General features: G+C 33.6%; 1 protein-coding gene across 2 annotated transcripts; it reads right to left on the bottom strand.

Annotated features, from left to right (window-relative positions):
* Positions 1 to 637: 637 nt before the first annotated feature.
* On the bottom strand, positions 638 to 23,650 carry MOR1 (ARM repeat superfamily protein). Of its 2 annotated transcripts, none has more exons than XM_021442507.2 (54): positions 23,305 to 23,650; positions 23,078 to 23,183; positions 22,837 to 22,960; positions 19,177 to 19,256; positions 18,911 to 19,088; positions 18,760 to 18,824; positions 17,887 to 17,969; positions 17,705 to 17,790; positions 17,439 to 17,552; positions 16,720 to 16,839; positions 16,207 to 16,309; positions 15,812 to 15,948; positions 15,418 to 15,483; positions 15,205 to 15,322; positions 15,052 to 15,092; positions 13,973 to 14,044; positions 13,783 to 13,890; positions 13,582 to 13,687; positions 11,698 to 11,810; positions 11,493 to 11,580; positions 11,197 to 11,297; positions 10,918 to 11,025; positions 10,713 to 10,818; positions 10,540 to 10,619; positions 10,044 to 10,190; positions 9,834 to 9,909; positions 9,589 to 9,713; positions 9,390 to 9,500; positions 9,161 to 9,310; positions 8,987 to 9,061; positions 8,774 to 8,855; positions 8,554 to 8,669; positions 8,375 to 8,476; positions 8,180 to 8,254; positions 7,991 to 8,086; positions 7,801 to 7,902; positions 7,587 to 7,688; positions 6,830 to 7,012; positions 6,641 to 6,752; positions 6,399 to 6,475; positions 6,254 to 6,333; positions 5,493 to 5,555; positions 5,243 to 5,369; positions 4,367 to 4,489; positions 4,137 to 4,214; positions 3,733 to 3,891; positions 3,489 to 3,647; positions 2,663 to 2,760; positions 2,372 to 2,531; positions 2,166 to 2,279; positions 1,936 to 2,031; positions 1,783 to 1,854; positions 1,416 to 1,701; positions 638 to 1,326 (listed from the first exon to the last, which is right to left on the bottom strand). In XM_021442507.2, the coding sequence occupies exons 1-54, from the start codon at positions 23,465 to 23,467 to the stop codon at positions 1,058 to 1,060; spliced, it is 6,081 nt and encodes a 2,026-aa protein (XP_021298182.1). In that variant the 5' UTR covers positions 23,468 to 23,650; the 3' UTR covers positions 638 to 1,057. The 2 variants fall into 2 exon arrangements, with proteins under 2 accessions (XP_021298182.1, XP_021298183.1); XM_021442508.2 differs by having other exon boundaries at positions 2,375 to 2,531.
* Between the last annotated feature and the right edge of the window lie 3,996 nt (positions 23,651 to 27,646).

Raw genomic sequence — 27,646 nt, 5'->3', positions numbered from 1 at the left:
ATGGGAGGGAAGGAAATGGGGGCTTGAGCCAATGGGCAGACATGGGGTACCTCGTGTACTGGGAAATTTTTTTAAAGGCAAAAATGCTAGGCCCTCTCTGCTTCGGCTCTGGAGTCTGGACCCATTCCCCAACTCTTTTGCAATCAGGCAAAACTTTACGAACAAATTTTCCCATGGGGCTTTGCATCTCTGAATTTGGGCACATGATAAATAATTTAATAATTTAACGTTTGATGCTTTACCATGAATTATGGAATTATTAAAATTTCATTCAAAACTATTTGAATAACGAGTTGAATTTTTTGACACTTGATTTAAATTGTTTTAATAGTCGATTCAAGCAAATTGTGACCTAATTGAGTTTTTAGCAAATATTTTAGACAAATGAAATATCATATTTATTTACATATTTAAGTTTTGAATTTGAGATTTAATTTAAATGTCGAAATTTTCACAACAATTGATGATATTTTAACATAATTAAGTTAAATTCATATGACTAGAATTTTTATTATTTTTCCAAACATAATTTGAATTAGAAGAAACCTAAAATTCGATCAAACTAGAACATAGTTTTAAGTTAAAATTTACTATTTTTTGAAGACAAATTCAGCTAGTAGGACACATTGGAATCCAATTGAAATTTTAAAGGAAAATGAAGTATTCAATTAAATAGTTATAAACATTCTTAACCCAATGGCTCCACCCCATCCAACTCTCTCAGCAACAAAATTTTACTCTTATCAAATATGCCTGTGCCTGATATTACAGTCAGATACAGAGTTCACGAAAAACCCCAAAATAGCACCTTCTAAATTTAAGTGAATTAAAAATAAAATAAAAAAGGTACAGCTACAACTAAATTATATTCTAGAAGGCAACAGGGCTGAACAATACAAAATATACAGATGCCGCAGGTAACACTGTACATGTGCATTTCTGAGGTTTGTTGCACTGTATATTTTCTTTTCCCCTTTTTCATTTACAACAATGGCTTTTGATGACAGGTTGCAGAAAAATGCACAAAAGGAGAGTTTTTGTATATCTCACCTTGTTTCTAAAGAGGTTCGAGTGCTCCGCTTTTTAGTCTTTCCATCCGCGCTTGAAGCCCGGACAATGCCTTCTCGTCCATGGGAAGTACGCCACCTTGTGTCGGATTCTCGATACCGGGATGATCTAGTGGACGAGTCTGAGTAGAGAGTCCGAGATTTAAGCTGTCATTCACGGACATCAAGGGCCGGGTTCCGTAATCTATGTTCCCAGCAGCTGCTGCTAGTTGCATACTCTTCATCCTCTCCCTGATTGCATCCAATGTGCCACTGGTTACTGCAGTTCCAACAATAGATGCCCAGGTAAATCCTTCTTTCAAAGTATATGAACAAACGACAATCAAAGGAAAGGCAACGGCAAATTACCCCCACTTATAACTCTCTCATTTCTCTGGTCTGCCAATGCATTTTCCGAGCCAAGAACTCTTGTATTTATGGCATTACCAGCCCTGTTATCTTCAGTATATGATGGTGGCAAAGTGAAATTTGTTGGGTCAGATTTTGTATTTAATGATTTAGAATCATTTGCAGAGTTTGTATGTACTGGGGAAAGAGGGCCAAATTCAGGCGATGAAGCACTAAGAGAAGCAGGGGGAGGGGTTGATATTGGCAAACTCGAAGGAGTCCTTCCTGCTGCAGCATTCTTCTCCATCTGCAATGCAAGTCAAATGCATTAGCAAGCATAACATCTGACTAGTAAATTTTACTCGGCAAGGGTAACAACAGTACAAACCTGAGCTAAGCCATCTCTAATATAAGTGCGGAATGCCTCACTGGCATTTTGGAGCTGAGCAAATATATCAACCTAAAACAAATATAAAAAAAATCAGTGTCCATGGTAATCTTAGTTACGTTCGAGATAAAAAATAGAAACTACATTATTTACCTTCGGGTATAGCTGAGTGATGCGATAAAGCTCATAGAGACCAATAGTGCATGTTTGCTTGTCACCAATTTTCTTGAATATTGCAGCAAGTTCTTGCTGTAAGAAGACAATTGTTGAATTCAAAGGGAGAAAATAGATTTAAAGAAGGAATAATGAATTTTAATAAACATCAAGGACAATCACAGCTTTAGTAATAGACAAATATCAAGTATTGAAAATAATAACAATACTTTCAACTGGACATCGGCAGAATTTGTGGCAGGTGCTGGATTGTTGGCTCCAGAATCACCCCAATGAGTTTGACCGGGGCTAGTTGATGTCAACATTCTTGCCGCGGCCAAAGTCTGTTAAATTAAAAATATGGGGTAGTTTAAAAAAGGCGTTGTCATACACAAAATTAAGAAAGTAGGAATCGTTCATTTATTAAATTTACTACTACCTCAAGATTGAGATCAATATAGGCAAGAATAATTGGTTGAGGCTTCATGTCTATGGGCACCAAAGATAGGTGACCCTTTATTGCAGCTCCACGAAGCTTGACAAGTTCATGTAGAACAGTTTTCACCATTCGCAATGGTTTATCATCAGCTCCAGCTCTTTAATCAGAATCATGAAGGCAGAAAAATCAGAGAACAGAAATAAATTTATCAATTCAAGACCAAGATAAAAATTAACAACATTCAACACAGAGGAAACAAAAAAGAAAAATATTGAGTTTAAGACATGCCTTCTCCGGATTTCTTCCATCCCCAATTCTTGCAAGTACACATGGATGCTTTGAAGGATGCGGTCAAGATCAACATCATAGATAGTGCTTTGAAGAACCTGAATCCCAGAGAATGCAATTGATGATATCATGACATTCAACTAGAGAACAACCAAATTCACACATGTACAGATGAAAACACGAATGGCTATAGCAGAAAATGATAGAATTTCTCCAACAAAAGCAACAATTAGAAGGAATTTTTCTTATCAGTTTAAGTGTCTGTACCCTGATGATTTCATTCAGTCTCTCGATACTGATGAGTATATATAAATTTTCTCTTTGTCTTCAAGCCCAAGTTCTCATATTTCATCATCGATTACAAAGTAAAAAGTTTTAGCAATCCGTCTAGGTTTAACATCAGAAAATGAATACGTAGATGACCTTCTAGTTTAACATCACACACAATGCAAATGGTCTCCTATCAAGTATATGTGTTGCACAAGTGATATGACAAAACTCTTGTTTGATGGATTACTAAGTTGGTGAATGCTAGTAGTGTTTGCGGCAAGAAATCTTGTTCAAAATTTTCTAGGACATCAGATTGATCCAAAAAACAAAAAAGAAAGAAAGAAGGAAAACCCCAACCATTTAATTGTCAATACACATATGGCTACCTGAAGAAATATTCTTGAACAAATTAATTTGTCAACAAAAACAAGAACTCAAGGGGAAATTATGTCGCTTTTGTGGATAATCACTCTCTGGCAGCTTGAAGCATTGGCACTCTATTCATGAATTCTTTCAGACTATGAATGTTCCTAGAAGAAACAAGAATGATTGCTACCTTTGTGAGTTTGATAAGACATTTGACAACCAGATCAGAGAACTTCTGATTTCTTGCAGCAAAAGTTTCATTTGATGCAGGTGAAGGCCATCTTGAGGGATCTAGAGGACGCAAGAGATTAATAAGGACAACAAAGGATGAGGTTCGATCGGCATTATCCTGAATGTACAACCATCAGTTAGAACATAAGGAGGAAGATACATAAATTTGAAGTAAAAACATAAGCATTTTAAAGCAGTTCGACCAGAATTTTAAGCATCAAGACATTCAAAGCTTTCAGAAGTTGGCTGCCATCATCCATATGGGGAACTCTTTCATCCAAAAGCCATAGTAGCAGTTCTGTGATAAGATTGTCAAGTGTGCTTTCCTTGACAGCATGTGCAAGTCTCTTATTTTGAAATGTCTGCAAAAACCTCAAAAGAATCAGTATTTTGCAACAAAACATCCAGTAACACCAAGTTTCTTCACCAAAAAAACAAGATAAATTAATTTATCTAACTACTTAGAACAGAGCAATAGAAACAACTTCTTTTAGGAAGGTAGAAAAAAAAAATAAAGAAAGATAAGATAAGATCCCCCAACCACAAATCAGATTCTATTAAAAGGCTAAAAAAGAAAAATTACTAGTACTTTAGATCGTAAATTTACCTGCATAAGTGTGTTTAGGACATATTTGCAAGATCTTGACGATGCTCCAGTCAAACTGAAGTCAAATGTTTTGGCTACCTATTACATTAAGAGAGACAAAGGAAAGGAATTAACGAAGGAGGAAAAAAGTGTTACTAACAAAAGTAAACTATTTAATCATACACACAAGGAACTGAATGGTTGAGGAAAATTAATAATCATATCACAATGAAACTACAAAGTTGGATTGCCTTATTTGCCAAGCATGAAACGAGTCTATCTGCATCCTTTACTAGTTCATCCATCAAACTGCCTTCTGGGTCATTGGTGGCCTGTGTTAACTCATGGCAGACAACTTTCATTCCTTCAACAGACTGCAAAAATGTATCTGAAGCTCAGAACATGGCTCTCATTCAAAATTTGGAACACAAAAATGGACTTCAAACCAGTAATAACTCAAAATAATGAAAAACCATGTCAAGTGTGCTTCAAAATAACATGATAGAAGAATGTAAATGTTGATTTTGCAATACAGATCCGGCGGAGGTAAAATGAGCACATGAAAGATGGTGTACAGTTAAAGGCGGCAATTAAAAATGAGGTCAGTATCTCCATAACCAACCAGATTACATCGACAAACCACAGAAAATATATTAAAAGTAATCTTCCATAACTCAAACAAGAAAAGTGTACCAACCTACTCAAGAGACTTCATCTGATTCTAAGTCTAAGGTTATGTCAAAGGCATCCTACTAATTAGAATCAGAAATATGAAAACCAATGCTTAACACTAACAAACATAAAAGAAGATCCAGGCTCTATGAAATAGCCATCAGAGACACTAATTATTTGATAATTCATTCCCATTAAACACATTCCTTAATTATATGTCCAACCATTTCAAACCTAGATTTTTCTTCATTTTGATGGAACATCTCGAGCAATGAATGTTTAATATGGAAAGGAATTATTCACAAACTCAACAAATTAATGCAACATTGTGAATTCCATTCTCAAAAACTAGTGTTAGCACACATAATTTTCAAATCAAGACTTTCTCCACATCTGCTGGATAGACATCATATTAGGAAAGAGAAAAAAGATTAACATTAGACAAACTTAGGAACCTGCTCAGGGGAACCAAAAGAAATGATATCCAAAGCTTCATTCCAGTTTGTGGGGCCAGTGACACCACCAAGCACACGAGGCATTAAATGTCTCTCCGTGTTAAGGTCAGGCTGCCCATAGTTTTTCCTGAGTTTTTAAAGACATTCAAAACAATGCAAGTAAGGAGATCGACGTTAGTAAATCCATCACATTGAAACCAAAATCCATGATCATAAAGATGACACAAAATGTGCTAAAAATCAATAAAACCTTGCAAATATTGACCCAGAAACAGATTGTGAAACTTCACCACTCTGCTCAGCTACGTCAGGCCTGGCAAACAAAAGGATATAAGGATTAAAAGTTGAATAATTGAAGTAAACTACAAGATCTTTAAAACATTCAGCAACTAAGAAACTGTTAGGAGGGCCTATCTAGTATTTACCATGTCAGCTATAGGCACTAAAAGAATTGTCATGTAAAACGAAATGGGGGGGAGATACCTTTCACTAATCTGACAGTTTTTGCCATTAAGCGGTAGTCCAACATTAAATTGACATGACCATTTTCAATAACGTGTCGCAAACAGACTAATTTGGGCATACAGCTAACTTTATAGGAAGGCTTACCAAATAATTTCTCATCAGTTCTTACAAAGATAATTCAACAGGTTCAGAATTAAAATGACTGTTCAAATTAATATTGACAGCCACAATACACTCATCTGCTTTTACAGAAACTATACCAGAAATTGTAGAACATGGCACCACATTACACAAGACAAAACAAAATAAGAGTATGTTGGACCATCAAAATGTTTTTCAGAGGATTAAACAAATGATTGACCCTAACCAACAGCTCAAGACTCATAGAGCAGAAACTAGTAGACATTATTCATAAACTTTGACAATAGAAACAGCCTAATGTTACTCTTCTAATTTAATCATCATATCATAAAAATAAAAGAACAAAAGAATCAAGGAGCTGTGAGGTAAATCCTCAAATCAAAAGAATAGCAGAAAGATACTCACGCATTTTCCCTTACAGAACGCCTTAGAGCAGCTCTTGCTTCACCAGGCCGGCCTTCCCTCCTTTTTTCCATCTCTCGAACCTGATATATCAGATTATGTTGAAAAGGATGAAACAGAAACATATAAAAGCAAAATATGCACTGACCTTCCACTTAAATCTATCATCTAGCATGCTTTTTTGAGCATCTGTTAGCTTCCCTACATATCTCCATATGTCCTCACCTACACAGATGAAAAAGCACTTCAACAATCACATAGCAGAAGCAAGAAGCATAGGAGGAATTCTAAACTGAAATGTGTTGAATAACCAGCACAAGAAATAACTACAAAAGAGAACTCTTAAAATTAACATGTTTTTGTGCAATACAACATTATGATATGGCATACCAAGAATCTTATATCCAGTAGCTAGTGTATTTAGGGCAGCTTTCCTAATTTCACCATCTCGTTCTGCTGTCAAGCTTGCAACAATTTGCAATGATTTCAATTGACCACTTATCTGTTGTTAAGAGGCAAAAAGAGTTAATTATACTGTAAGAAAGAATGTATGAGCCAGAGAGAGTTCAGTTCTCTAACCTCAGCTCCATGATGATCAATCAAGAAACCAACAAGATCGACACACTCTATCCGAGTACGGTTGTTCTTAGAACGAAGACCCTCCAAAATATAAGGGTAACTTTTTGAGGCTGAATACATTTGAACTATTTGTTTTGCCAGCTCCCGCATTTTCTCTCGAACTTTCTCAATGTTATGTCCCACCTGCAATCATACTTAGAAATCAATATATTTGCCCAACATGCAGATAACAGTCCCTTATGAGAGTATTATTTACCCAAACCAAAACTAGAAAATTCTTGAGCTTGATTGACCGAAAGCTTGAAACACAGCTTGATCTCAGCCAAGCTTCATTTTTCAAACTTGAGGTCAACACAGAGAAAAAATCTAGCTACTCACTCTGAACTATATTTGGCTCCATTATCATGGATATAAGAGCACAAAGAAGCTTGACTTTATGTTTTGTTTATATATTTGCATATTAGATATAAAACATACTATTTGAATATTAGTCAGTCAAAAGCTCAAGTAGGCTGGCAAGCTGCTCAAGCCCGGTATTACAATACTCAAACTTGGCCAGCTCAACTTGACAGTGAAACAGTTGAGTTTTAAGTATTCAATGATTTGAGTCCAAAAAGCTCACAAACACGCTTGGCTCACTTACACCAAAGTGCCATATGCTTCTCAAAAGAATTTAAATCACCACCAAGCAACATTCTTTGAAATGCAGAAATCTACAGATAGAAAAATTCAAGTAACTGAAGATACTGAACAAGACCTTCTCTATCAAGCATGGAAGAAATATAGCAGCTTCTGACTCAGTCAAAGCATATGCCTCACCCTTCAATGATTCAAAAAGTTCTGGAAGAAACTCCAACACCTATTAAATGCAAACCAAAACATCATTCTATCACAAACTGCCCATCATTTATCAACTCTACAGGAGAAATAAAGAAAAGGAAGCATTAGGAAAGAAAGAAAACAAAATTTACCTTCAACAGGCATGTTGTGTTAGATTTACAAAACTGCAAAACAAACCACCTCAAAAGTATGTCCAGAACTTCAATTATTTCCTTCCCAATGGAAGGGAGTGCCTGCAATTATTTTGAGAAGATTGAGATAAGAAAAATATTCACATAACCCCAAGAATAGCTTTTAACAAGAATGTAATTATGGAAAAACCTTCTGTAACATCTCAAGACCATCAACTTGCTTCTTGAAATCTGTGCTCAATAAGCGCCTATGTAGATCCTCTCTGAAATACTTCATCATATCATTCTGCAAAAGAGGGGCATACCATGCATCACTTGCAAATCAATACTAATTAATGGGAAAGCAAATCATTGTAAGCAAAGGTCTACAAAAACAAACCTCAAGATCTTGGATCTGTTCAATCCGAGGCTCTTCAAACTTAAACCTTCTTACCACCATTCTCTCCCTTTCCTCCTGTGACAAAGGCCAGAGAAAACACCATAAGAATGTAGATGGTTATCCACCAAATAAGTGTGAATACTTATATACATATGCTCCAAACAAGTATCAAATTAATAAATCACCCAACCTTACCTTATTTGAATCCTTGACATTCAACAAAGCCTGGGACTGGACAGCTATGTCTTGAACAGACAACATGGTTTCTGGTCTCAACGCCTTTGTTGGGATGGCTCTCTTCAAAGCCACATAAAAACAAGATGATTAATAGCCTTCCAATGAAAGAGCAACTAACCAAAGCCATCAAAACCTACCAAAGTTACAGCTCTATTTCCATGCTTTGTGACACCATTGGAAGTAGACTTTGCAACCTTTGCGTTGGTTTTTGATGCTAGTCCAGTAGAAACTCCTTTGGATGATTCAAGTGATTCTGAGATATACAAAAGCAGATTAATATGTGGAAAGATTGGGATTTGGGAAGGAGAGGAATGGGAGATGGAAAAAACAAGTAAGGCAAAGCAAACAAAAGCACACCTTGGAAAGACCCATATGGTTTTACCCGCTCAAGGATAAGAGCTAAAGCTGGCCCTTGTATATCTTTAAGATTCTTCTCAATCTGATAAGATGACATACGCAAAAGCTAAGATGCTCAGGCATTAATCTAAACACAAATGAATAACAAAATCAAACAGTCAAATACAACAAAAAAATTAAAGTCAAACAGCAACATAATTCAGGTAGACGTACTATTTCCTGTCCACTAACTCTTAAAATTTCCCCAATGCATCCCTCCGCTGCTTTGCGAACATCTGATGATTTGTCCTACGATGGATTTCAGCGATGCAGATATGTTAAAAATGACTCGGAAACAAGTATAGGAAGAGGAAACACGAAATATTTATCTATTCAACAAAAACTTACCATCATGGCAGTGGCAGCTGGTTTGAGCAGATGCACACCATCAGAAAATTCACTAAGTCCAGACAGTTGCCTAGATGACCAATCAAAAAGATCTTTACGTCCTTCCGCCCCAAGCTTAATGTCTATTAGTGCTGAAGTGATATAAGGAACCTAAAACAAAAAAATTATTTTAGATACCTAACAACAAACCTAATGAAAACTACCAGAATAAAATTAGATAAACAGTTACCATTTTATCAAAATGAACAGCAGCATTCCAAGCATCTAAAGTAGACAAAGTGCTCTCTCTCATATGCTTCTTATTGTCACCAAGGCATTTCAAAATATCAGATAGAATTCCCTGCAATGAACAAATTCATGCATAAATTCGTTCTTCTAAACAATAAACATAAACAAGATCTTTTAACTGATAAATAGTGTCCACAAACCTTGCTTGCCTTCTCAACAGCTGGTCCCAATGCAGATGCAACACCACCAATGGTAGTCAAGGTGGCCATAACCAAATTTTTGTTGCTATCATATAATCGCCCCCTAAGAGCACCAAATAGTTCTCCTGGTAGTCAAATAACCCACTGATCAGAATATTTACCAGAACAGAAAATATGCTCGAGCAGAATGAAGAACATAGAGGGTCCCCAATTAGTCCAGAAAAGTTCTCAAAACCATATCATACCAGTTCCAGTAGGTTGAATGCGCTTGTTAGCTTCTTCCAAAATTTTATTTACAGCTTCAATAGACTCCAAACGAACCTAGAATGGATAAACAACATGGTAAAACACTATAAATTCAAATTAAAAGAATGATCATGCATCAGCATGCACTACAAACTCAAGAATAGAGAATGCAAAAATGATCCGATATATTGATAGCAATAGTGCAGTACCTTCCAATCAGGACTTTCCAAGCTCTTTAACAGGGTAGGAGTGATCTTTCCACTAATATCTTCACGTGGCAGACCATCAAGTCCACCAACTGACAAAGATGTGGATTCCAATGCCTTGACAGTTTTCTTTGGAATGGCAGAAGTACCCTGAACAGCAACACATAAAATACAATCAGTGTCTGGTCACTAATCATTAAACTTGGAATGTAGTAGAATTTTGAGACGCGCACAACATGTGTGTCCATACATACATTTTTTTACAAATTATTAATCAAAAAATACCCAACAGATAACAGGATAACAGCAGATAAAAGTATGGGAAAAATGAGAGAAAGACACATAGAAAGGATATTGCTTTACTGTCCAGAACTTTATTTCGTTTTTAATAATTTATTTTAAGGGTACTATGGTATTCAATGATTCAAGATTACCACATCAGAATTTTGTTGGTCTATCAACTTAACCAACCAGTGGCTTAACATTATAGTATACATACCTCAAATGGATTTTTTTCATATTCAGCATCAAGTGCACTAAGTAATGCAGGTTTGACATCCGTAAGAAACCCCTTGATATCTGTGAGAAAAGGAAATGTCATAGAATGTTCAATTATAAACTAAGGTTAGATAGACAATCTATACAGGACAATTCCAGGTCATCAGTCATCACCTGGACCAACAAACTTATGTAAAGCACCCAAAACCTTAATTGTAGCATTTCGGGTGGCTGCAGCACTGGACTGCAGTCCCGTATCTTTACAGAAATCAATTAGATCCTGCAATGCAATTAGTATCATATAAATAAACCACGCTTAACAGTTATATAAAAAAGTATGATCGACAAGAAAAAGAAATAGTTCAGATGAGTGAAAGACCTTCAATTTCAGATGTGATACACCAAAGTCCTCAACAGCAGAGACCATCCACAACAAACCCTCACTAAGAACCTTGGGATTCTTATGCTCTTTCATGATTTTATAAAGCTACAAAAAGTAATTATTTAATACATTATTCAAGTGACAGCAAAACAAAATTAGAAACCAAATGTAACAGAAGAGAGTAATCTCAATCTCTGCTTCAGTAAATGCTCAATTGACTGAACTGATAGCAAAATAGAACTAATGATCACAACATGCTATTTGAACTTCACTTACCCTCTCAAAAACAAATCCTGGACCTACCGACTCAGAAAAAGTGGTGAGGCACTTCATAGCATGAGCACGAGTCTTGATATCTGCCACTCTTTCACTTATACCTGTCAATTAGGCAAAATAAAAACATGTAACCTAATGTCAGACTGAATGAGTTTTAAGTTGGTCACAAGATAGAAAATATTTAGGCACAAAAACAAGCCTACAAGTAAACTGATAGCAGAAGGACAACCACAACATATTTTGAAAGCCAGTTGTTTGAAAAAGGGGATGGGGGCATGTCTCAACCTAAAACTCACCAAGAAGGCAAAGCACAACACATTTCTTTGGTAATTTTGATGCAGTAGAGGCCAGATAAGTGACAATTTCAATAACTTGTTGCTGGACCTGCATTGTTCAATTTAAAAGTCTTGATATTTCCCACTATTAAGAGAAAAGAGGAGAGATATAGAGAAGTTACAGAAGAAAAGCTACCATCTAAAACTGCAAATATCTTTGATATACCTGAACATTTTTCTCATTCCAACCAGGAACAGCACAAAGTAAACGAATCAAAATCTCCACGGACTTATCAAGGTCCTGTATACCTTCAACCCGCTCTTTCAGTGAGGATATGGCTGCAATCAGAGAAGTTTGGGTACCCCAATCAGAAAATTCAGTTGACATAAAATAACTCTAACTAGCAAAAAACCATTCCGAGATTACCAAAGAAACAATCAATGAAGCACTTAACCCATAAAGTAGCCAATTTTAACTAGACCATGGCAAGCTAAAATGTCCTTTCAAGCGTTCGGCTCAAGAAATTATATTAGTAAAGGCCATGACTAATAACTCATGCAATAAAAATACATAAACCAAAAAACCAAAAGACAACACTTCAGACATATATTTGGAATTTATGGGTCCTAACTTCAAGGGCTTCACATCTTTGCCATATCTACCTCCTTTTGGATGCCATGTATGTAATAAACCTCATAACAAACACAATAGCCTAAGAAAATCAGAAACTCAAATAAAACCTCTAGCAAAGCAGATGATAAATGAGTTCATCCTGATGGCAATTCTGAAGAAATTTAGCAAGTTGAATGAAAAGTAACATAAGAAATTCAGAATTACATGGTTGAAGATCATATTAGCAAGTTAGACCCAAACCAACTGGAGGAACCATATTGTACCTTGTGCTGCAATATTCTCCATCCTTGTCATAGAATTTTAGAGATTCTTTACAAATCTTAGAGAACAACATTTTAGTCAAAGACCCAACACTATGTACAGAACCACTGTTACTGGTAGGAAAAAATCATAACCTTCTCACTTTCAGTGGTGAATTTAAAAGCAACAATGCATAAATATAAATATCATTGAACCAGTAACATGCTTAATTATTTCAAATAATTTTGAAATAAGAAAATGATAATATATTTAAAATTATTTATTCACTTAGCATACAAACATTATAATTTAAAAAATAGAGTTAAGCACCTTCTATATCCAAAAATACCCAACAAAAGAAAGAAAAAAAAAAGCATGATAAAGTTGTAATCAAGTTAAAGACTAGAAGATATAAACTCCGATTAGAATATAAAAGTTTGAAATTGTTTGACAACCACAGAAATGTACTAGAAAGCAACAATTAAAATTCAAAGATAACTTGTATAATACTTTCTTATGTAAAATAGCACTATTATCACCCAAGTTAAAAGAGAGAATTAGAGGAGAAAATATAGACATTTATCTTTTGAAACAAAAAATAGCAATTCTAGCTAGCAAATAATACAGCAACCTTATACGAACCCTTTTTTTCCCTATGTTATTATCTAATTGAATGAATAGCATTCCAATTGTTTTCAAAAGATTCAATTTTTTAAAGCATTCTTTTAATGTTTTAAAAGAAACTCTATAAAGAAACTTACAGCTCAATATAGTCCCGACTAAAAAAAATTGGATTCTTTCTCTTCTCTATTTCAAGAAATGATAACGAAACAAGAAAAAGAAATAAATCCATCAAGTTCAATGATTAATAGAATATGAAGGGATAGAAATGAAAGGGGAAAAAGAAACTAAAAGACATTAGCTGCCTGTATTGATATGATACAAGCACCTCTTCTAATAATGAAAATCTAAGAGTATGCTTTCAGTTATTATTTATGAGCACTCCTAATTACACATAGTAGCTGACTCTATATGTATTTAAATATAATATAAGATATAATTATATTATATATAACATATATAGATATAGATATATGATTTGCATGATTATGAATTGGCAACGTAACAACTATCTATAACCTTCGGTACATTCCATCTCATATCAAATACACCATCAAATCTGTTAACTATAGACACGCAGGCAGTCAAGAGGATGTTACAAACAAAAAAACCAACCTTCAAGACGTTCCTTCCATACAGCACTCTTCAATTGAGAAACAGTATCTGCCTGTATGAGGGAACCCAATCTGCTTTCAATCTCTTCAAGACTCATTTCTGCTGGCTGTAATTGTCAGACAAATATAAAATAAAGATATTAAGATCTTTCAAGCTATTACAGTAATGGCAATCACAAAAAGCTTTAATGGATAAGCATACCTCAACGTCTTCAGGTGCTTCAGTCAATTTTGCTGTTTCTGGCCGTCCAGCTCCTTCCACCTTTTTATTGTTGCCTGACTTCACGGAAGCCCCTTTCTTGCTGGCAGGCTGATAAACAGTTCAAAATTTCAATTGGTGTGACACTAGAACAATTTTTAAGAAACCCAATAACTACATAATTAAAGCTTACTGCTACAGGAACAGGTCTCTTCCCACTAAGCATGCTTGCTGCAGATCTCCTAACAAATGAGCCTTCTGAAACCTGCATAGACACAATAGACTAAAACATCATAAGCTTGTGATGCAATGATGGAATTTTCTCAATTCTTTAACATGACAGAGAAGACAACCAAAAAAAGAATAAGAAATAGTATTTACATAGAAGTTGAATATAAATCGTGCAAAATGCAATTGTCAATATAAATCATCCTAATTCACAACTAGTAGTCTTATTAAAATAATAAACATCATAAGCCATATCTTCATCCTTTTGTAGTATTTTAATATCAGATCAACTTATTTATTCTGGCAGTAAGGTGTTTATTCTCATTTGATTATGGTTGACCTTTCTGGCATTTATAGAACATAGAAGTAAATAATCAAATATAAACATCATAAACTGTATCTTCAGCCTTTTGTAGTATTTTCATCTTAGATCAACTTATCGATACTGTCATTAAGGTGTTTTTCTCATCATAATTGGCTTTTCTGGCATTCTTTGTAGAATGTAAAATTGAACAATCTTCCACATGCAGATTACAAAAGGAAGCATGTAAAAGAGAACTTAAGTCACTGTTCATCAATAAAAGACATCATCAAGCATTTCTTTTATTTTGTAATACAAAAAATTGTACAAAAATAACATGATCAATATGCCCAGAGATGCCTTTGCAAAGTTAACCATGAAAATATTAAGCTTTTATACTTCCAATCATCCATGTGTGATAACCAAAAATCAGAAGACTCCTTTCTGACATTCATCAAACTCAACACTTTCATCTTGCTTTGTGAAAATTTATAAGATCTTCTGCGTACACTTCAAGGCTTACCAGCCATGATAGATAGTATGCCACAAATAGGTTTTATCCTAACTTCTATTATATACTCCTAGCAAAATTGATGCTCACTAAGGTCACAGATCTAATTAATGTCAGGAAGAATGATTCATTTAGTTACAGAAAGCAAATCAATAACACTGGATAGTATCATGTGTAAAAATCATAAAGAAAACATATAAAATGCTAAACATTAGATCAAGAGTGCACTCACCTCCGTAGAAGACACACCTCCACCTAAATTTTGAACAGCAGCTGGAAAATCACGATAAATTGTAAGAAACAAAGATATAATACCTGTTAATGAGGATTCCAAGAATTCCAACACTAAATGCAATGGTCAGTATGCAGAGAAAACCTTACACACCTGAACTAGTATTAGCAGACACAGCAGCACCAGACCCAGCAATCATTTCAGAGAGCTTCTTTTTTCTAACATCATCAAGTTTCTCCAATGACCTCTCTAATGGCCTCATACCGACAGACTAAGAGAGAATAAGTATGGGACAAATTATATTGGGGTAAAATATCTGAGCTTATGGAATTGAAGAAAAGATAACACAATAAGTGAAAATATTACCTTAGCAACAGCTGCCAAAGCTGAAAAGGCAGCATCTCTCACATCTGGGGTCCCATCATTAAGACACTGCAATCCAATTTCATAGAATGCTGATGGTTAGAGCAATATATAAAGAGTTAAGAAGCTATAAGAGCATTAACATAAACACTAAACATGTAAGTTTTATTTAGAAGATCTCTGAACATGTACACAATCACATAATGGAATTCTTCTAAAGGTTCTCAGCATTTCTCTTTTTTCCTTAAGTCCTTCTACATTTCTTTTCTCCCAGTGGGAAAGGGAAGGGACGCAACATGGAGACTCCGATCAATATGAATCACAAATAGATGAAAATTGTCAGGATTAAAGTGTTCTAGCCTAGAATATGCATTATTCAAAGGAACACTGTACTGACCTCCATACAGATTGGGACATAATCCTTATGCACCTTCACAATAACAGCCTTATTACTTGTTTCAATACAGACCGTGACCCAGTTCAAAGTTAATGAACGCACAAGCGGAACTTTGTTTTTTGTTGCAGTTTTAACATCTGCAAGAAACATCATATATTAAACAATTATAGCATTTACAGCCAACACCTCACCAGGGTCAGTGTAAGTAAACAATTATATTTTGAAAGCAAAATGTAGATGTAGACCATAGTCAGAAACTGCACCATAAGACAGGGAACAAACTCAAAAAAGAGAATCAAAATGTGATTTCATAGGAAGTAGAAAAAACAATATAAGTTCTTTTTCCAGATAACAACAATTTCAAAAATTAGTGATTAGATTAAATAGGAACTTGCCTTCCACAATGTCTGCCAGATTTAAGCATCCTGCTTTGTGCATTGCTTGAAGAGTTTGTGTGAGTGACTCGGTCAAAGCAGGTTTTTTCTCTTTCAATTTTTCCTGTTCAAGAAGAAAATGTTCATACAAGAAATAACTTTATTTTAAGCCCCTACTACATCCATAAATGATCAAATCTATATATGGAACAAAATAAACAATAAATCAATTTCCAAGCTTGATGACCCTTAATAGCATGAACTTTTACATAAAAGTGCAACATGTTTTCAGAGGAGAGGAGGAAAGCAACTCAACTAATGCACAGAAAAACATTGTACTGTCAGTTTCACCTAAAGAATTAAAATCTCACAACCAAATGACTTGATGAAAATAAAAATGAAGCAAGAGAGTAAACAAACGCAAGTAAAGCGGATTTAAAGAAACAAAAAAAGGCATAGTTTCAAAAACAGACAAGAAGAAACATGGTATGGAGTTACATGCATTCATGAATAATTAAGTTCGATTGCACTTACAAGCAAAACTGGCAATAAAAAGCGTGAACTGCCAGAAAAATGTGTTCGCAATCCCTGTGCAAGATTCCCAACAGCTTGGATTGCTTCAACTGCAACAGCTATGTTCACATCTGTAACAAGCTGCAGGCAGAAACATAACTTAGGCAAATCAAATACCAAAAGCATAGCAGAACATAAAGGCTAAAAGTTGGAGGAGAGTTCGACATGCAGAGGTAAGACACACAGGCATAGTATGCATCCATTACTATCAAGATAACACTATACTCAAAAATGCTTCAACAACCACAGGTAGCAGTCACACTAATCATCAAGTAAATAAAAAAAAAAAAAGAAAAAGAATTTGAATCCAGGTTCCACTTCTGAATGGGATAGAAAAGATTAAGGAACCTCCTACACGAAGGGAAAAAGAAAAAGGATTTAGACAAAAAGTAGTGAAAATGGTAGAGCATTCAAGCAGACATGATGTCATCCTCATACAAGTAAAACATGTATGATGACACCATGATTGAATGTGACAAAAAAAGATAAGTAAACCTCTTATGTAGTAAAACAGGAACACAAACAAAAGGGTTTTGATTGGAAAGTAGTGAAAATGGTATTATTCATGCAGACAAAACACCAAGACAGTGTTCAACTACTATTTTGACTGAATTTTGATTGAAGCAAACTGGTCTTGCCCCATTACAAGGGATTTCAAAAAATAAGAGCGGATTAATAACCTTTTTCAATGTCCGACAAACTTCTGTAAAATCACCGGGTGCTATCTTTTTAGTTGATGCAAGCTTGGTTAGTTCAGCCACGGCCTCCTTTCTTTCTGACCACTTGGTAGCTTTCTAAAAGACAGAGACAAAGTTTCAATAAACAGAAGAGATAGTCAGCAGCTCAGAAATTTCAATTTGAGAATCACTAATATCAAAAGGAAGGGAAGAACTAAATACGTGGTACAGTTTGTCAAAATAATATCAGATACAGGGAAAGTACTAACCACTCCATCCCAAAATCCAGACTTCTCCAGAGGAGTTAATATATCAACAGGATCAACAAGGTCATATTCATCTATTTCCTGAGGCGCTGCCAATCCAGATATACAAGCCAAAGTATTATATTAGCCTTATTAAGAAAATATCAAAAAATTATGCAATCCAAAGTTCAAAATGAAATACATACTATCATCTGCAGATTCTTCTACAGGGCCAGGGCCTGCAGCTTCAGAAACAGCTTCATGTTCTGGCTCCCTGTCTTGCTCAGATCTAAAAAAGATAATGAAGAGCTTAAAATAAGACAAAAAACATTGTAAACTAAATTACAAACTCATAAATCGTTAAAAACATGCAGATACAACTGTTGTAGGGATATGCGTTAAATCAGCTGTCTCAGACACAAGAACACATGAAACTTCACTACAATATTCTAATTGTGTCTCTCCAATAGAATTTTCTCACTCATTTTCATGCACATTTATGACTGTGACAGATAAAATTGTAAAAAATCACCAACAATTCAATCACTTATTTGAATATCTCAAAAGATAAATACATTTTTACCAATCCCTGGAAATAACCTCTAAAATTTTGAAGCTGTACCAAAGTCATTCTAATATGTGAACCCTATTTTGCCACATGTTCAATATTTGAATTCTTATTATGAGCTCAAAATGGCCCCTACTAGTTGATGTTTAAGCGTTATTTTTATGTCTTTTCATCATAAGCAGCAATTTTTTTGTTTTTTTTTTTTTGTGTTTATGGCAACCGGAGTTAAGATTGCTTTGGCAACTTCAACAACCTAACAGAAATGCCACATGACTCATTCAAAGTACTTTTATTCAGTTATCCTGCATTAAAGCAGTACTTCATTCTTCTTCATTTCCCTCATTTGCCCTTTGCTCAAACTGATACCACCTGAGCTCATAGACATGCTCAAAGAAATGAAAGCACAACACTTCTCTAAATTCATGCATAAATACAACAAAGCACAATTTTAAACTCAAGCATATTTAGCACAGTGCAAAATTAGAGAAGGGCTTCTAAACAAGGAATTTACCTTATCTTCCGTGATGGCCTGGCTGTGCCCGTTACATTCACAAGCTCAGCGTCTAGCTCTTTTTTCTTAAAAGGCAGAAAGAAAAAAAAATTATTTCAATATAACAGGAAAAGGGCATCTGCAGAGCAGATTAAGCTTAATACTATTGTACCATAGTGTCACGCATCTTCTCAAATAATATTGACTTGACAGGATCCTTTCCAATCCAACGACAGAGCTCAAGAGTCAGTCCTTTTGAGGACGCGCGGACATTTTGGTCTTGATGGTCAAAAAGTTCAGGAAGCATCTTCAGGATTCTTTTAGGAGGGACAACTTTGGCTCCAAATTCACTAATTGCAAACAGAAAATAAGCAGCTGCAGAGGAACAAGTAACAGACTTAATGCATGGTTTGCATTGAGGGGATCTCATATACGAACCTTAAGGCTTGAAACATGACATCTATTGCAGGCACCACTGCTTTGGCAACTTTATTCTTTATGGCCTTCTCCATTGAATCCTATGGTTACCACAAAAACATGTAAAGGGGTCACAAGAACATCTCTCCTATACCAAAATAAAACCAATTACAGAAAAAATAAGATGCATAAAGACTCGGACAACAACACAGCTTAAAGAACCCAAAATCCAGAGATATGAAACACTTTCTCCAGCAAGACAAGGACATCTAGAAATATTTAGGGCCCAATACATGAGAGAGATAAGCATTGGGCATTGCTGTATAGAGACCCGTCTCACCACCCCTGTACGATAGGCTTAAATTTCTCTCGTTTGGCAAAAGAAACCAAACAGTTTCAAATGCCCCAACGGAAACCCAAGAAAAATAGAGATAAAGCAAAATGTAGGTCAACAGACCTTTGCATAATTACAAAAGAAGAAAAGAAATCATACTTGAAGCTCTAATCACGCACTGAAATATCAGAACTTGCAAATATGTGAACACTAAGATTATATCCATCACAGAGTGCCTGGCAAAAAACCTTTCCTAGTTCCTTTCAACCTCCATAGAACGATGCACATTAAGCAACTTCAGATTTGTCCAACAACAGAGTCCTAATGCCCAGCAACTTAGTTTAGAACTATAGAAAATAACCCCGTAGCCCCAACATGAGGAGAGGAAATTAAATGTTTACTTAGAGGAGAAAATGAGGAAAAGAAAAAAAGAAATGTAGCTCAAAAAGGTTAAGTCTCATTTGCACTCGATACTCCAATGAATGTCCAATAATATGTATCTTGTTTGTTACAGGTATGTTTAATTGTATCAACTCTATTGATTTGAGATAGTATTCTAAACAATTTAGATCCATTCAGTAGGAATCATCTCTAATCATATTCTATGAACGCTTTCATCTGCTTAGTTTCTTTCTATTACCTACCTGGCAAAAATTTTTCTTTGCAGAGAAAAGGGGGAAGGAGAAGAAGGTGGAACATATTACTATTGAAGGTATATTAGTACAGAGCATACTAACAATAGGGCACATGCAAATGCATGCAAACAGTAATTTTATTTTCATAAAGTAGTTATCTGATATGTACAATATTTAGAAAATATTGCAAACTTTGAATAACAACAACTCAGAATAGATAATTTAAATAAAAACAACTTAGAATAGATAATAGTACTATCTATACTAATATATGAATAAAAGAAAATATATAATAAAAATTAAAATTGAATGCCATATATGCAATATTGGAAAAGCATAATATCATGTAAAATGCGGTCAAGTAAACAAATTACAACAATATAGATAATACTGATTGCTAAGTCTGGTGTCACCCCTAGCTAAGTATTCTCATTATGTAAGGTGAGTTTGCATTCATTTAACTCAATTGATGCGTATTTCAAATTTCAAATGTTCACAAAAGTACTTTACTGCCCTTAAAAATAAAGAAAACCAATCAACTGTCAGGACAAATTAGTCCAAATATACTTAAACCACATCTAGAATGTTCCCCATAGGATAATTAAACTGAGGACTTCAACATTTCCCTGTTCACTCTCCTATTCTTTGCTAATCTTTGTCAAGTTGCAGAGAAAATTGTAAAGTAAAAGTTGTTGCACGGTAAAAACAGATCATATAAGAAGGAATGCTAATTTTTTGTCATTTACTTACTATTTTTTCGTCATTTACTTACTATTTTTTCTCCCTCATCTCTGATGGAATGATTTTTTTCTAGCCAGGCACTGTTATTCCATTTCCACCAAACTTTTCGCTGTGCACGTGATTAAGTTAATCCTACATTGCACTTTTTTTTTCTTTTTTTAACTATTGGTTGTTTGTTAAATCAAATTACTGATTGAGTTTTTGTTCCCTTACCAATGGTGGCCGGTTTGCTTGTAAGTAAATCCTTCAACAGATTTGTAGATAAATCACAATTTTCAGATACATTGCCATTTCTTAATTCTATTATCCTTAAACATGTTTGGTGGTTTCTATATTTGAGAATGCTATTGACATTTTTAACTACTCTAGAATGTATGATGGGTACAATTTTAATTTTTTTGTCAATAATCTAGCATTATTTTACCTTTACTTATTGTTATGAGTTTTACGAGTTATGTCAACAAAATAAAACTCAAGAACAAATTTTTAGTTGAAGAATTGATTAAACTTTAAAATTTTAATTTTCAAAACTATGTTAAAAGCTAAACATGAGATAAGACAAACTTTTCCCAACTATGTTTGGTATAGCTTAATAATGTATATTTCAATTTATTAGTTTTATAAAATAATTATTATCACATGCATATGTCTGTGTCCAATTGCTAGTAGAGAGCATATGAAAGGAATAAGCAAAGCTAGATTGTTTAAGGCATTAACCTAACGGTAACCAACCCATCAGAGCTTGATCCTTCAAAGCATTCATCCAAAGAAATTACTCTAGCCAAACCACTAACTTCTTGAGAGAAAGCAATTCAGCACAAAAACCAAAGGCAAAGCAATGCAGTAGCAGATGATCCGGATCCTCACTTAAGCACTCATAGCATCTTTTGACCACTGGAGAGAATGAAGCAAAGTAAATAATGGAGTTGATTTCAATTTCAAGCTTCTCTCTCTCTCATTCTTGTAAGGCAGAAACTGGAAAGCATTTGGAATGAAAGAAATCTTCCCCAACCCCCTCAAAACAGACACAAGTCCTGATTTTTTTTGAGTTCTTTTCCTTTAAAAGCTATTTTAGCAGTCACAATAACAGAGAACTAACATGACACGAATCTTCTACAGACTCTATATTCTATTTTACCGTACAATAGACAGGATAATTGTCTCTTCTATTCTCTTCTCTATTTTCCTAACCATTTGCGTTACTAGACTCTCACTTCAAACTCCCAACAATATCATCTGTCATCATAATGGGTCAAAAATCCAAGTGAAACAAATGTGGCTAACCACTTACCAACAAAATAACACCAATGAAGAGCAAAATGGTCTAGACTCAAGAGAAGCAGACCCATTCAAACAGGTCGGAAGAGCCCTTAACGAAATTTACTTATGCAACCTACAAAGAAGCTCACTTACTATCCAGCAAAATACTTTACGAGCCATTTGACTCAGCACTGCATTTCATAAAATACACATTTCAATCATCTGGCTTACTATTGGCTTCATTAGACCCTTTCCTAAACCACAAATATGAAACGTGCTGTAAGTCAAGATAAGTACAAAAGAAGTGAGAGTGCAAAACACATTTTACTGAGAGTTCTATTTTCATTTTCAGTTAACAACTATATAACAGAGAGTTCTAGCATGCTTAGGAGAAGGCAGAACGAGAACCCAGCCTCAATCCAATAACATTTAACTCATTAAGGTAGGATTTGTTTGTACTTTTATACATTGTTGTAATATATCCAAGTCACTGTATGTAAGGCAAGAAACCTGAGCACATCTTAATCTATCCCACAATAAATGAATAATACCAATGCAGAGCAATGAGCCTAACAGATCAGGTATTGCTCTTCTTTTCATGATATTTTCCTCCTTTTCTCTACTCCTCACTCTATCAAAATTTAAGAAATTTTAAATTTGGATCACACAATAGCTTCAGAAGAAGTTTTTCAAAGACATTATCAAACATACCAGGAAAACATCAACAGCTTCCAATTCTACCCAGAGCATGAAGGCTGCCTGAGCTTTCTCGACTGTCTTAGGCCTACCAGTGAGACATTTCGCCACGATGGCATCGCACACTTCCTTGGCATACCTAACACCGGAACACTCAGAGATCAAAAATAGGAAGCAACCCTACAAAATGTAGATTTCAAAAAACAAACCACATTTTCAGCACAAAAAACAAGTTCAAAAGAGAAAACGGCATCACCTTCCAGCATCAGCATCAGCCGCTTTTAAGAACGCAATCAAAGCATCCAACGCCTTCTCCTGCACCGGCGCATTCGAATCCGCCACCGTCTTTCTGAAAAACGGAGCTGTACATTTGAAAATCACGAAGATCCATCAAACAATTCAGTAATCAGATCTACGCCGTTCAAAATTAAAAAAAGAAAACCTAAGGAAATTATTTTTAAAAAAATTAAAAAAAAAACTGACCGATTTCGCGGAGCCTCGAGTCCTTCGGATCCGTGATGGAATCGCATAGAGACGCTAAGTCAATGTTAGCCTCGTTCCTTACTTTCCAATTCTTGTGCAACAACCGATCTTCCCATGGCAATTTCTTCGCCTCTTTCAATAATTTCTCTTCTTCAGAAGACATTTTTAATTCCTATTTCCTTCTATCAATCTAATCGATCTCCCTAATTGCCGAGCTCCAGATGTAAGAAAAAAGAGCTTGATTCTTCCTTCCTCTTCTTCTTTTTTTGAATTTTGCTTTTTGTTTCTCTGCAGAGTGCCAGTGCCGGCGAGAGAAGAAACAAAATGGTGTTTTCACTTTTTAAAAATCTAGTGCTGTGCGTAGCATATCATTATCACGAGGTTATTTGAATTGTACGTTTAAAACAACTTCTACCCCAAGCGCCATCAGGTCCCATTTGATTCCACGTCATCACTTCGGGCTCCATATTGACAGCTGCCCTTCAACTATTCGACCGTTCAAAACACTCGCCCATTCGACACGTGATATTCGCCACCCCTTGCTTAGGTGTAGTTGCGGGAGGGATGTTAAAAAACCTATTTTCTTTAAATTCAAAAATTAACGAGAAAAAACCAAGTAAAAAAGGAGGCAACCTCAGGTTGGCTCCGGGTTTACCAAAACTATATAATTATATTATTATATTATAAAAAATTAGGTGAAAAATATTTTTTAGATGGTGATTCCAACCATAAAATATTTTTTTAATTTATTCAGCAACGAAAAAAATATTAAATTTTAGTAATAAAATAATTTTTAAAAGAATCGAAAAATCTCAAGAGCATGTAAATAATTTAAAATAAATGCAATTAAATAAGGTTTAAAACCCTTTCGGATTTTAAAAAAAAAATAAGAAAGAAAAAAACCTCTCGTTTGGACCAAGATTGTTTGTCTTTTTTGTAAGTTTCTTTTTCCGTTTATTTTTCAGATTTAGTTTTTGTTAGATGCCGACCGTTATTTTTCAGTTCTTTTGAGTTTGCTTCTTCTATTCTTTTGTTCTCTCTGATTTATTTTTTGGTTTTTCCTTAAGTTTCACGATCATGTTTATTTTTCCCCCATGTTAAGGTTTCTTTGCATAATATTTAGAAAGATTGATGAATTATTTAGCAAAATTTAAATAATTTTTTTATTTATTTATTATATTGAATTAAATTCTTGTAATTTTTATTAGTTCAAATATCACTTAATATTCTATGTCACGTAAGGTTAACGTGATATTTTAATATGTTATAATAAATGATAATATAGCATGACGACAATGGCATGTGGTATTTTTACTTCTCATATCAATATTATGTTAATATTATATAGATATAAAATTATAATTGATAATTTAATTAATGACAATTAGTTAACTATTAATTATAAAAAGTCTATTTAATTTAAATTTTTAAAATATAAATAAAAAGGTTTTATTGAACATAACGAAAAAAATAAAGATAAAATACCCCACTTATTTTAGTCGAAATTTAAAATCAAATTTATTAATTTTCAAAATAAACATTATGTCTTAAAAATTCAAACATCGTTAACAAATATTAAAAAAATCTAAAATATATTTTTTTATTAATTTTAAAATTATTATTATATTTTAAAAAAATATTAATTTATGCTCTCCAAGAGGAGCACCGATCCGTGCTCACAAGTACACTTGTCAAAATGGGCCGAGCCCATAGGATCGGCTCATTTTTTATTAAATATGGGGTGAGTTTGGTTGAAATTTTTTGGCTCATATTTGAATCGGGCCTAAATGGACCAGCCCACCAAATCAGTGGGCTGATGTGGTTGGGCAGGGCCAGCCCATGGGCAAAAAAATAATTTTAATTAATTTAATAATTTTATATATTTAATTATGAAATCATAATTTAGTTACTAATAGTATTGTTTATTTATATATTCAATATCTTTAATCTTCACTTGTCAAATTAAAAATTTTAATTTAAATTAAAACTTATTATCTCTTTTTCTTTTATGGTAATGAATATTAGATGATAAATTGATAATAATTCAGACCTTGAGACATCATTGCTGTCTAAATAAGATTTAAATGTTTTACTTGAGAATGAAGATTGAGGAGGATATAAATAAGTCTTAAAATTTTTATTATTTGGTTATATATTTTGTTTATAGATAATAGTTTGTGTAAAGATTTAAACTTTATTATGTAATTTATTTTTTTTTATATTTGGTGTAATTTATTTATTTGTAACATGTTTTTATTATTCAATTTATGAATTAAATCATAGAACAATTTTATTAATAAAAATTTATCAAGTAAAATTATAAAATTAATTTTTTAAAAAAAAAATAAAAATGGGCTGGCCCAACCTAACCCATAAGCTAACAAGGTGGGCTAATATTGAAAATTTGAAATTTTATTATATTTGATGTAATGTATTTGCTTATTTATTTTTGATGTAATTTATTTGTTTGTAATATGTTTTTATTATTTAATTTATGAACTAAATCATAGTATAGTTGTATACTTGTATTGATGAGTAGTAGAAATAATTTTTTTTAAAAAAATGAGCTAGCCCAGCTCGGCCCATGGGCTAGCAAGGGGTGGGCTGGGCTAAACATTTTGTAGCCCATATAAAATATGGGCTGGCCCGGCCCTGCCCATATTTTTTCAGCCCACAAGGGTTAGTGCCGGGTTAGGCCGGGCCGGCCCATATTGACAGGTCTACTCACAAGGGAGGGGAGCACCAGTTTTGAGAGGTTTTTTTTTAATTAATTAAAAATAAATAAATTATATAATATAATTTTAAAAATTAATCAAAAGTAAAATTATCTTTTTATTTTTACCACATTATCAAATTAATCAAAACATTGAAAGTTGACTAATAATTATACCTAAATATTTAACAAAAAAAATTTAAGTGGGTGTCAATTTTAAAAATTAATGGACCTCCGTACAATTTCAATCAAAATTTAAGAAGTAAAAGATTTTACTTAAAAATAAAAAAATTTATATGAATTTTTTTAACCGTTTACATTTTTGTCAAGTATTATGTAATGTTTTATTAGTATTTAGTGTGTAATAATCTCTACAAAATTTATGGACTTTTTATTAGTCTTGACAATTCCTGTTTTCGTGTCTTAAATATATCGAACAGGATTAAATACAAAACACGTTAAGATTAAACACGAATAAAATACAAATAATATTATATTTTTAATCTAAAACATGTTTACGTATACGTTTAATATCTGTATAACATGACACGATTAACACGTTTGTTAAAGGTATCAATGTATGACACAACACGATTAATAAGACATTTAGCATGATTAAGGAAAAACTTTTATAGCTAAATATAAATTTTTATTATTTGGTTATATACTTATGTTTATAAGATAATAGTTTGTGTTAAAGATTAAACTTTATTATGTAATTTATTTTTTTTTTTATTTGGTGTAATTTATTTATTTGTAACATGTTTTTATTATTCAATTTATGAATTAAATCATAGAACAATTTTATTAATAAAAAATTTATCAAGTAAAATTATAAAAATTAATTTTTTAAAAAAAAAAATAAAAATGGGCTGGCCCAACCTAACCCATAAGCTAACAAGGGGTGGGCTAAATATTGAAAATTTGAAATTTTATTTATATTTGATGTAATGTATTTGCTTATTTATTTTTGATGTAATTTATTTGTTTGTAATATGTTTTTATTATTTAATTTATGAACTAAATCATAGTATAGTTGTATACTTGTATTGATGAGTAGTAGAAATAATTTTTTTTAAAAAAATGAGCTAGCCCAGCTCGGCCCATGGGCTAGCAAGGGGTGGGCTGGGCTAAACATTTTGTAGCCCATATAAAATATGGGCTGGCCCGGCCCTGCCCATATTTTTTCAGCCCACAAGGGTTAGTGCCGGGTTAGGCCGGGCCGGCCCATATTGACAGGTCTACTCACAAGGGAGGGGAGCACCAGTTTTGAGAGGTTTTTTTTTTAATTAATTAAAAATAATAAAATTATATAATAATAATTTTAAAAATTAATCAAAAGTAAAATTATCTTTTTATTTTTACCACATTATCAAATTAATCAAAACATTGAAAGTTGACTAATAATATACCTAAATATTTAACAAAAAAAATTTAAGTGGGTGTCAATTTTAAAAATTAATGGACCTCCGTACAATTTCAATCAAAATTTAAGAAGTAAAAGTATTTTACTTAAAAATAAATATTTATATGAATTTTTTTAACCGTTTACATTTTTTGTCAAGTATTATGTAATGTTTTATTAGTATTTAGTGTGTAATAATCTCTACAAAATTTATGGACTTTTTT

This window comes from Theobroma umbraticum, unplaced genomic scaffold (assembly GCF_002168275.2).
Source record: "Theobroma umbraticum cultivar Fairchild unplaced genomic scaffold, ASM216827v3 scaffold_228.0, whole genome shotgun sequence".
Taxonomy (NCBI): Eukaryota; Viridiplantae; Streptophyta; class Magnoliopsida; order Malvales; family Malvaceae; genus Theobroma; species Theobroma umbraticum.
The sequence above is the reverse complement of the archived record's forward strand: the minus strand, read 5'-3'. Positions and strand labels throughout refer to the sequence as shown.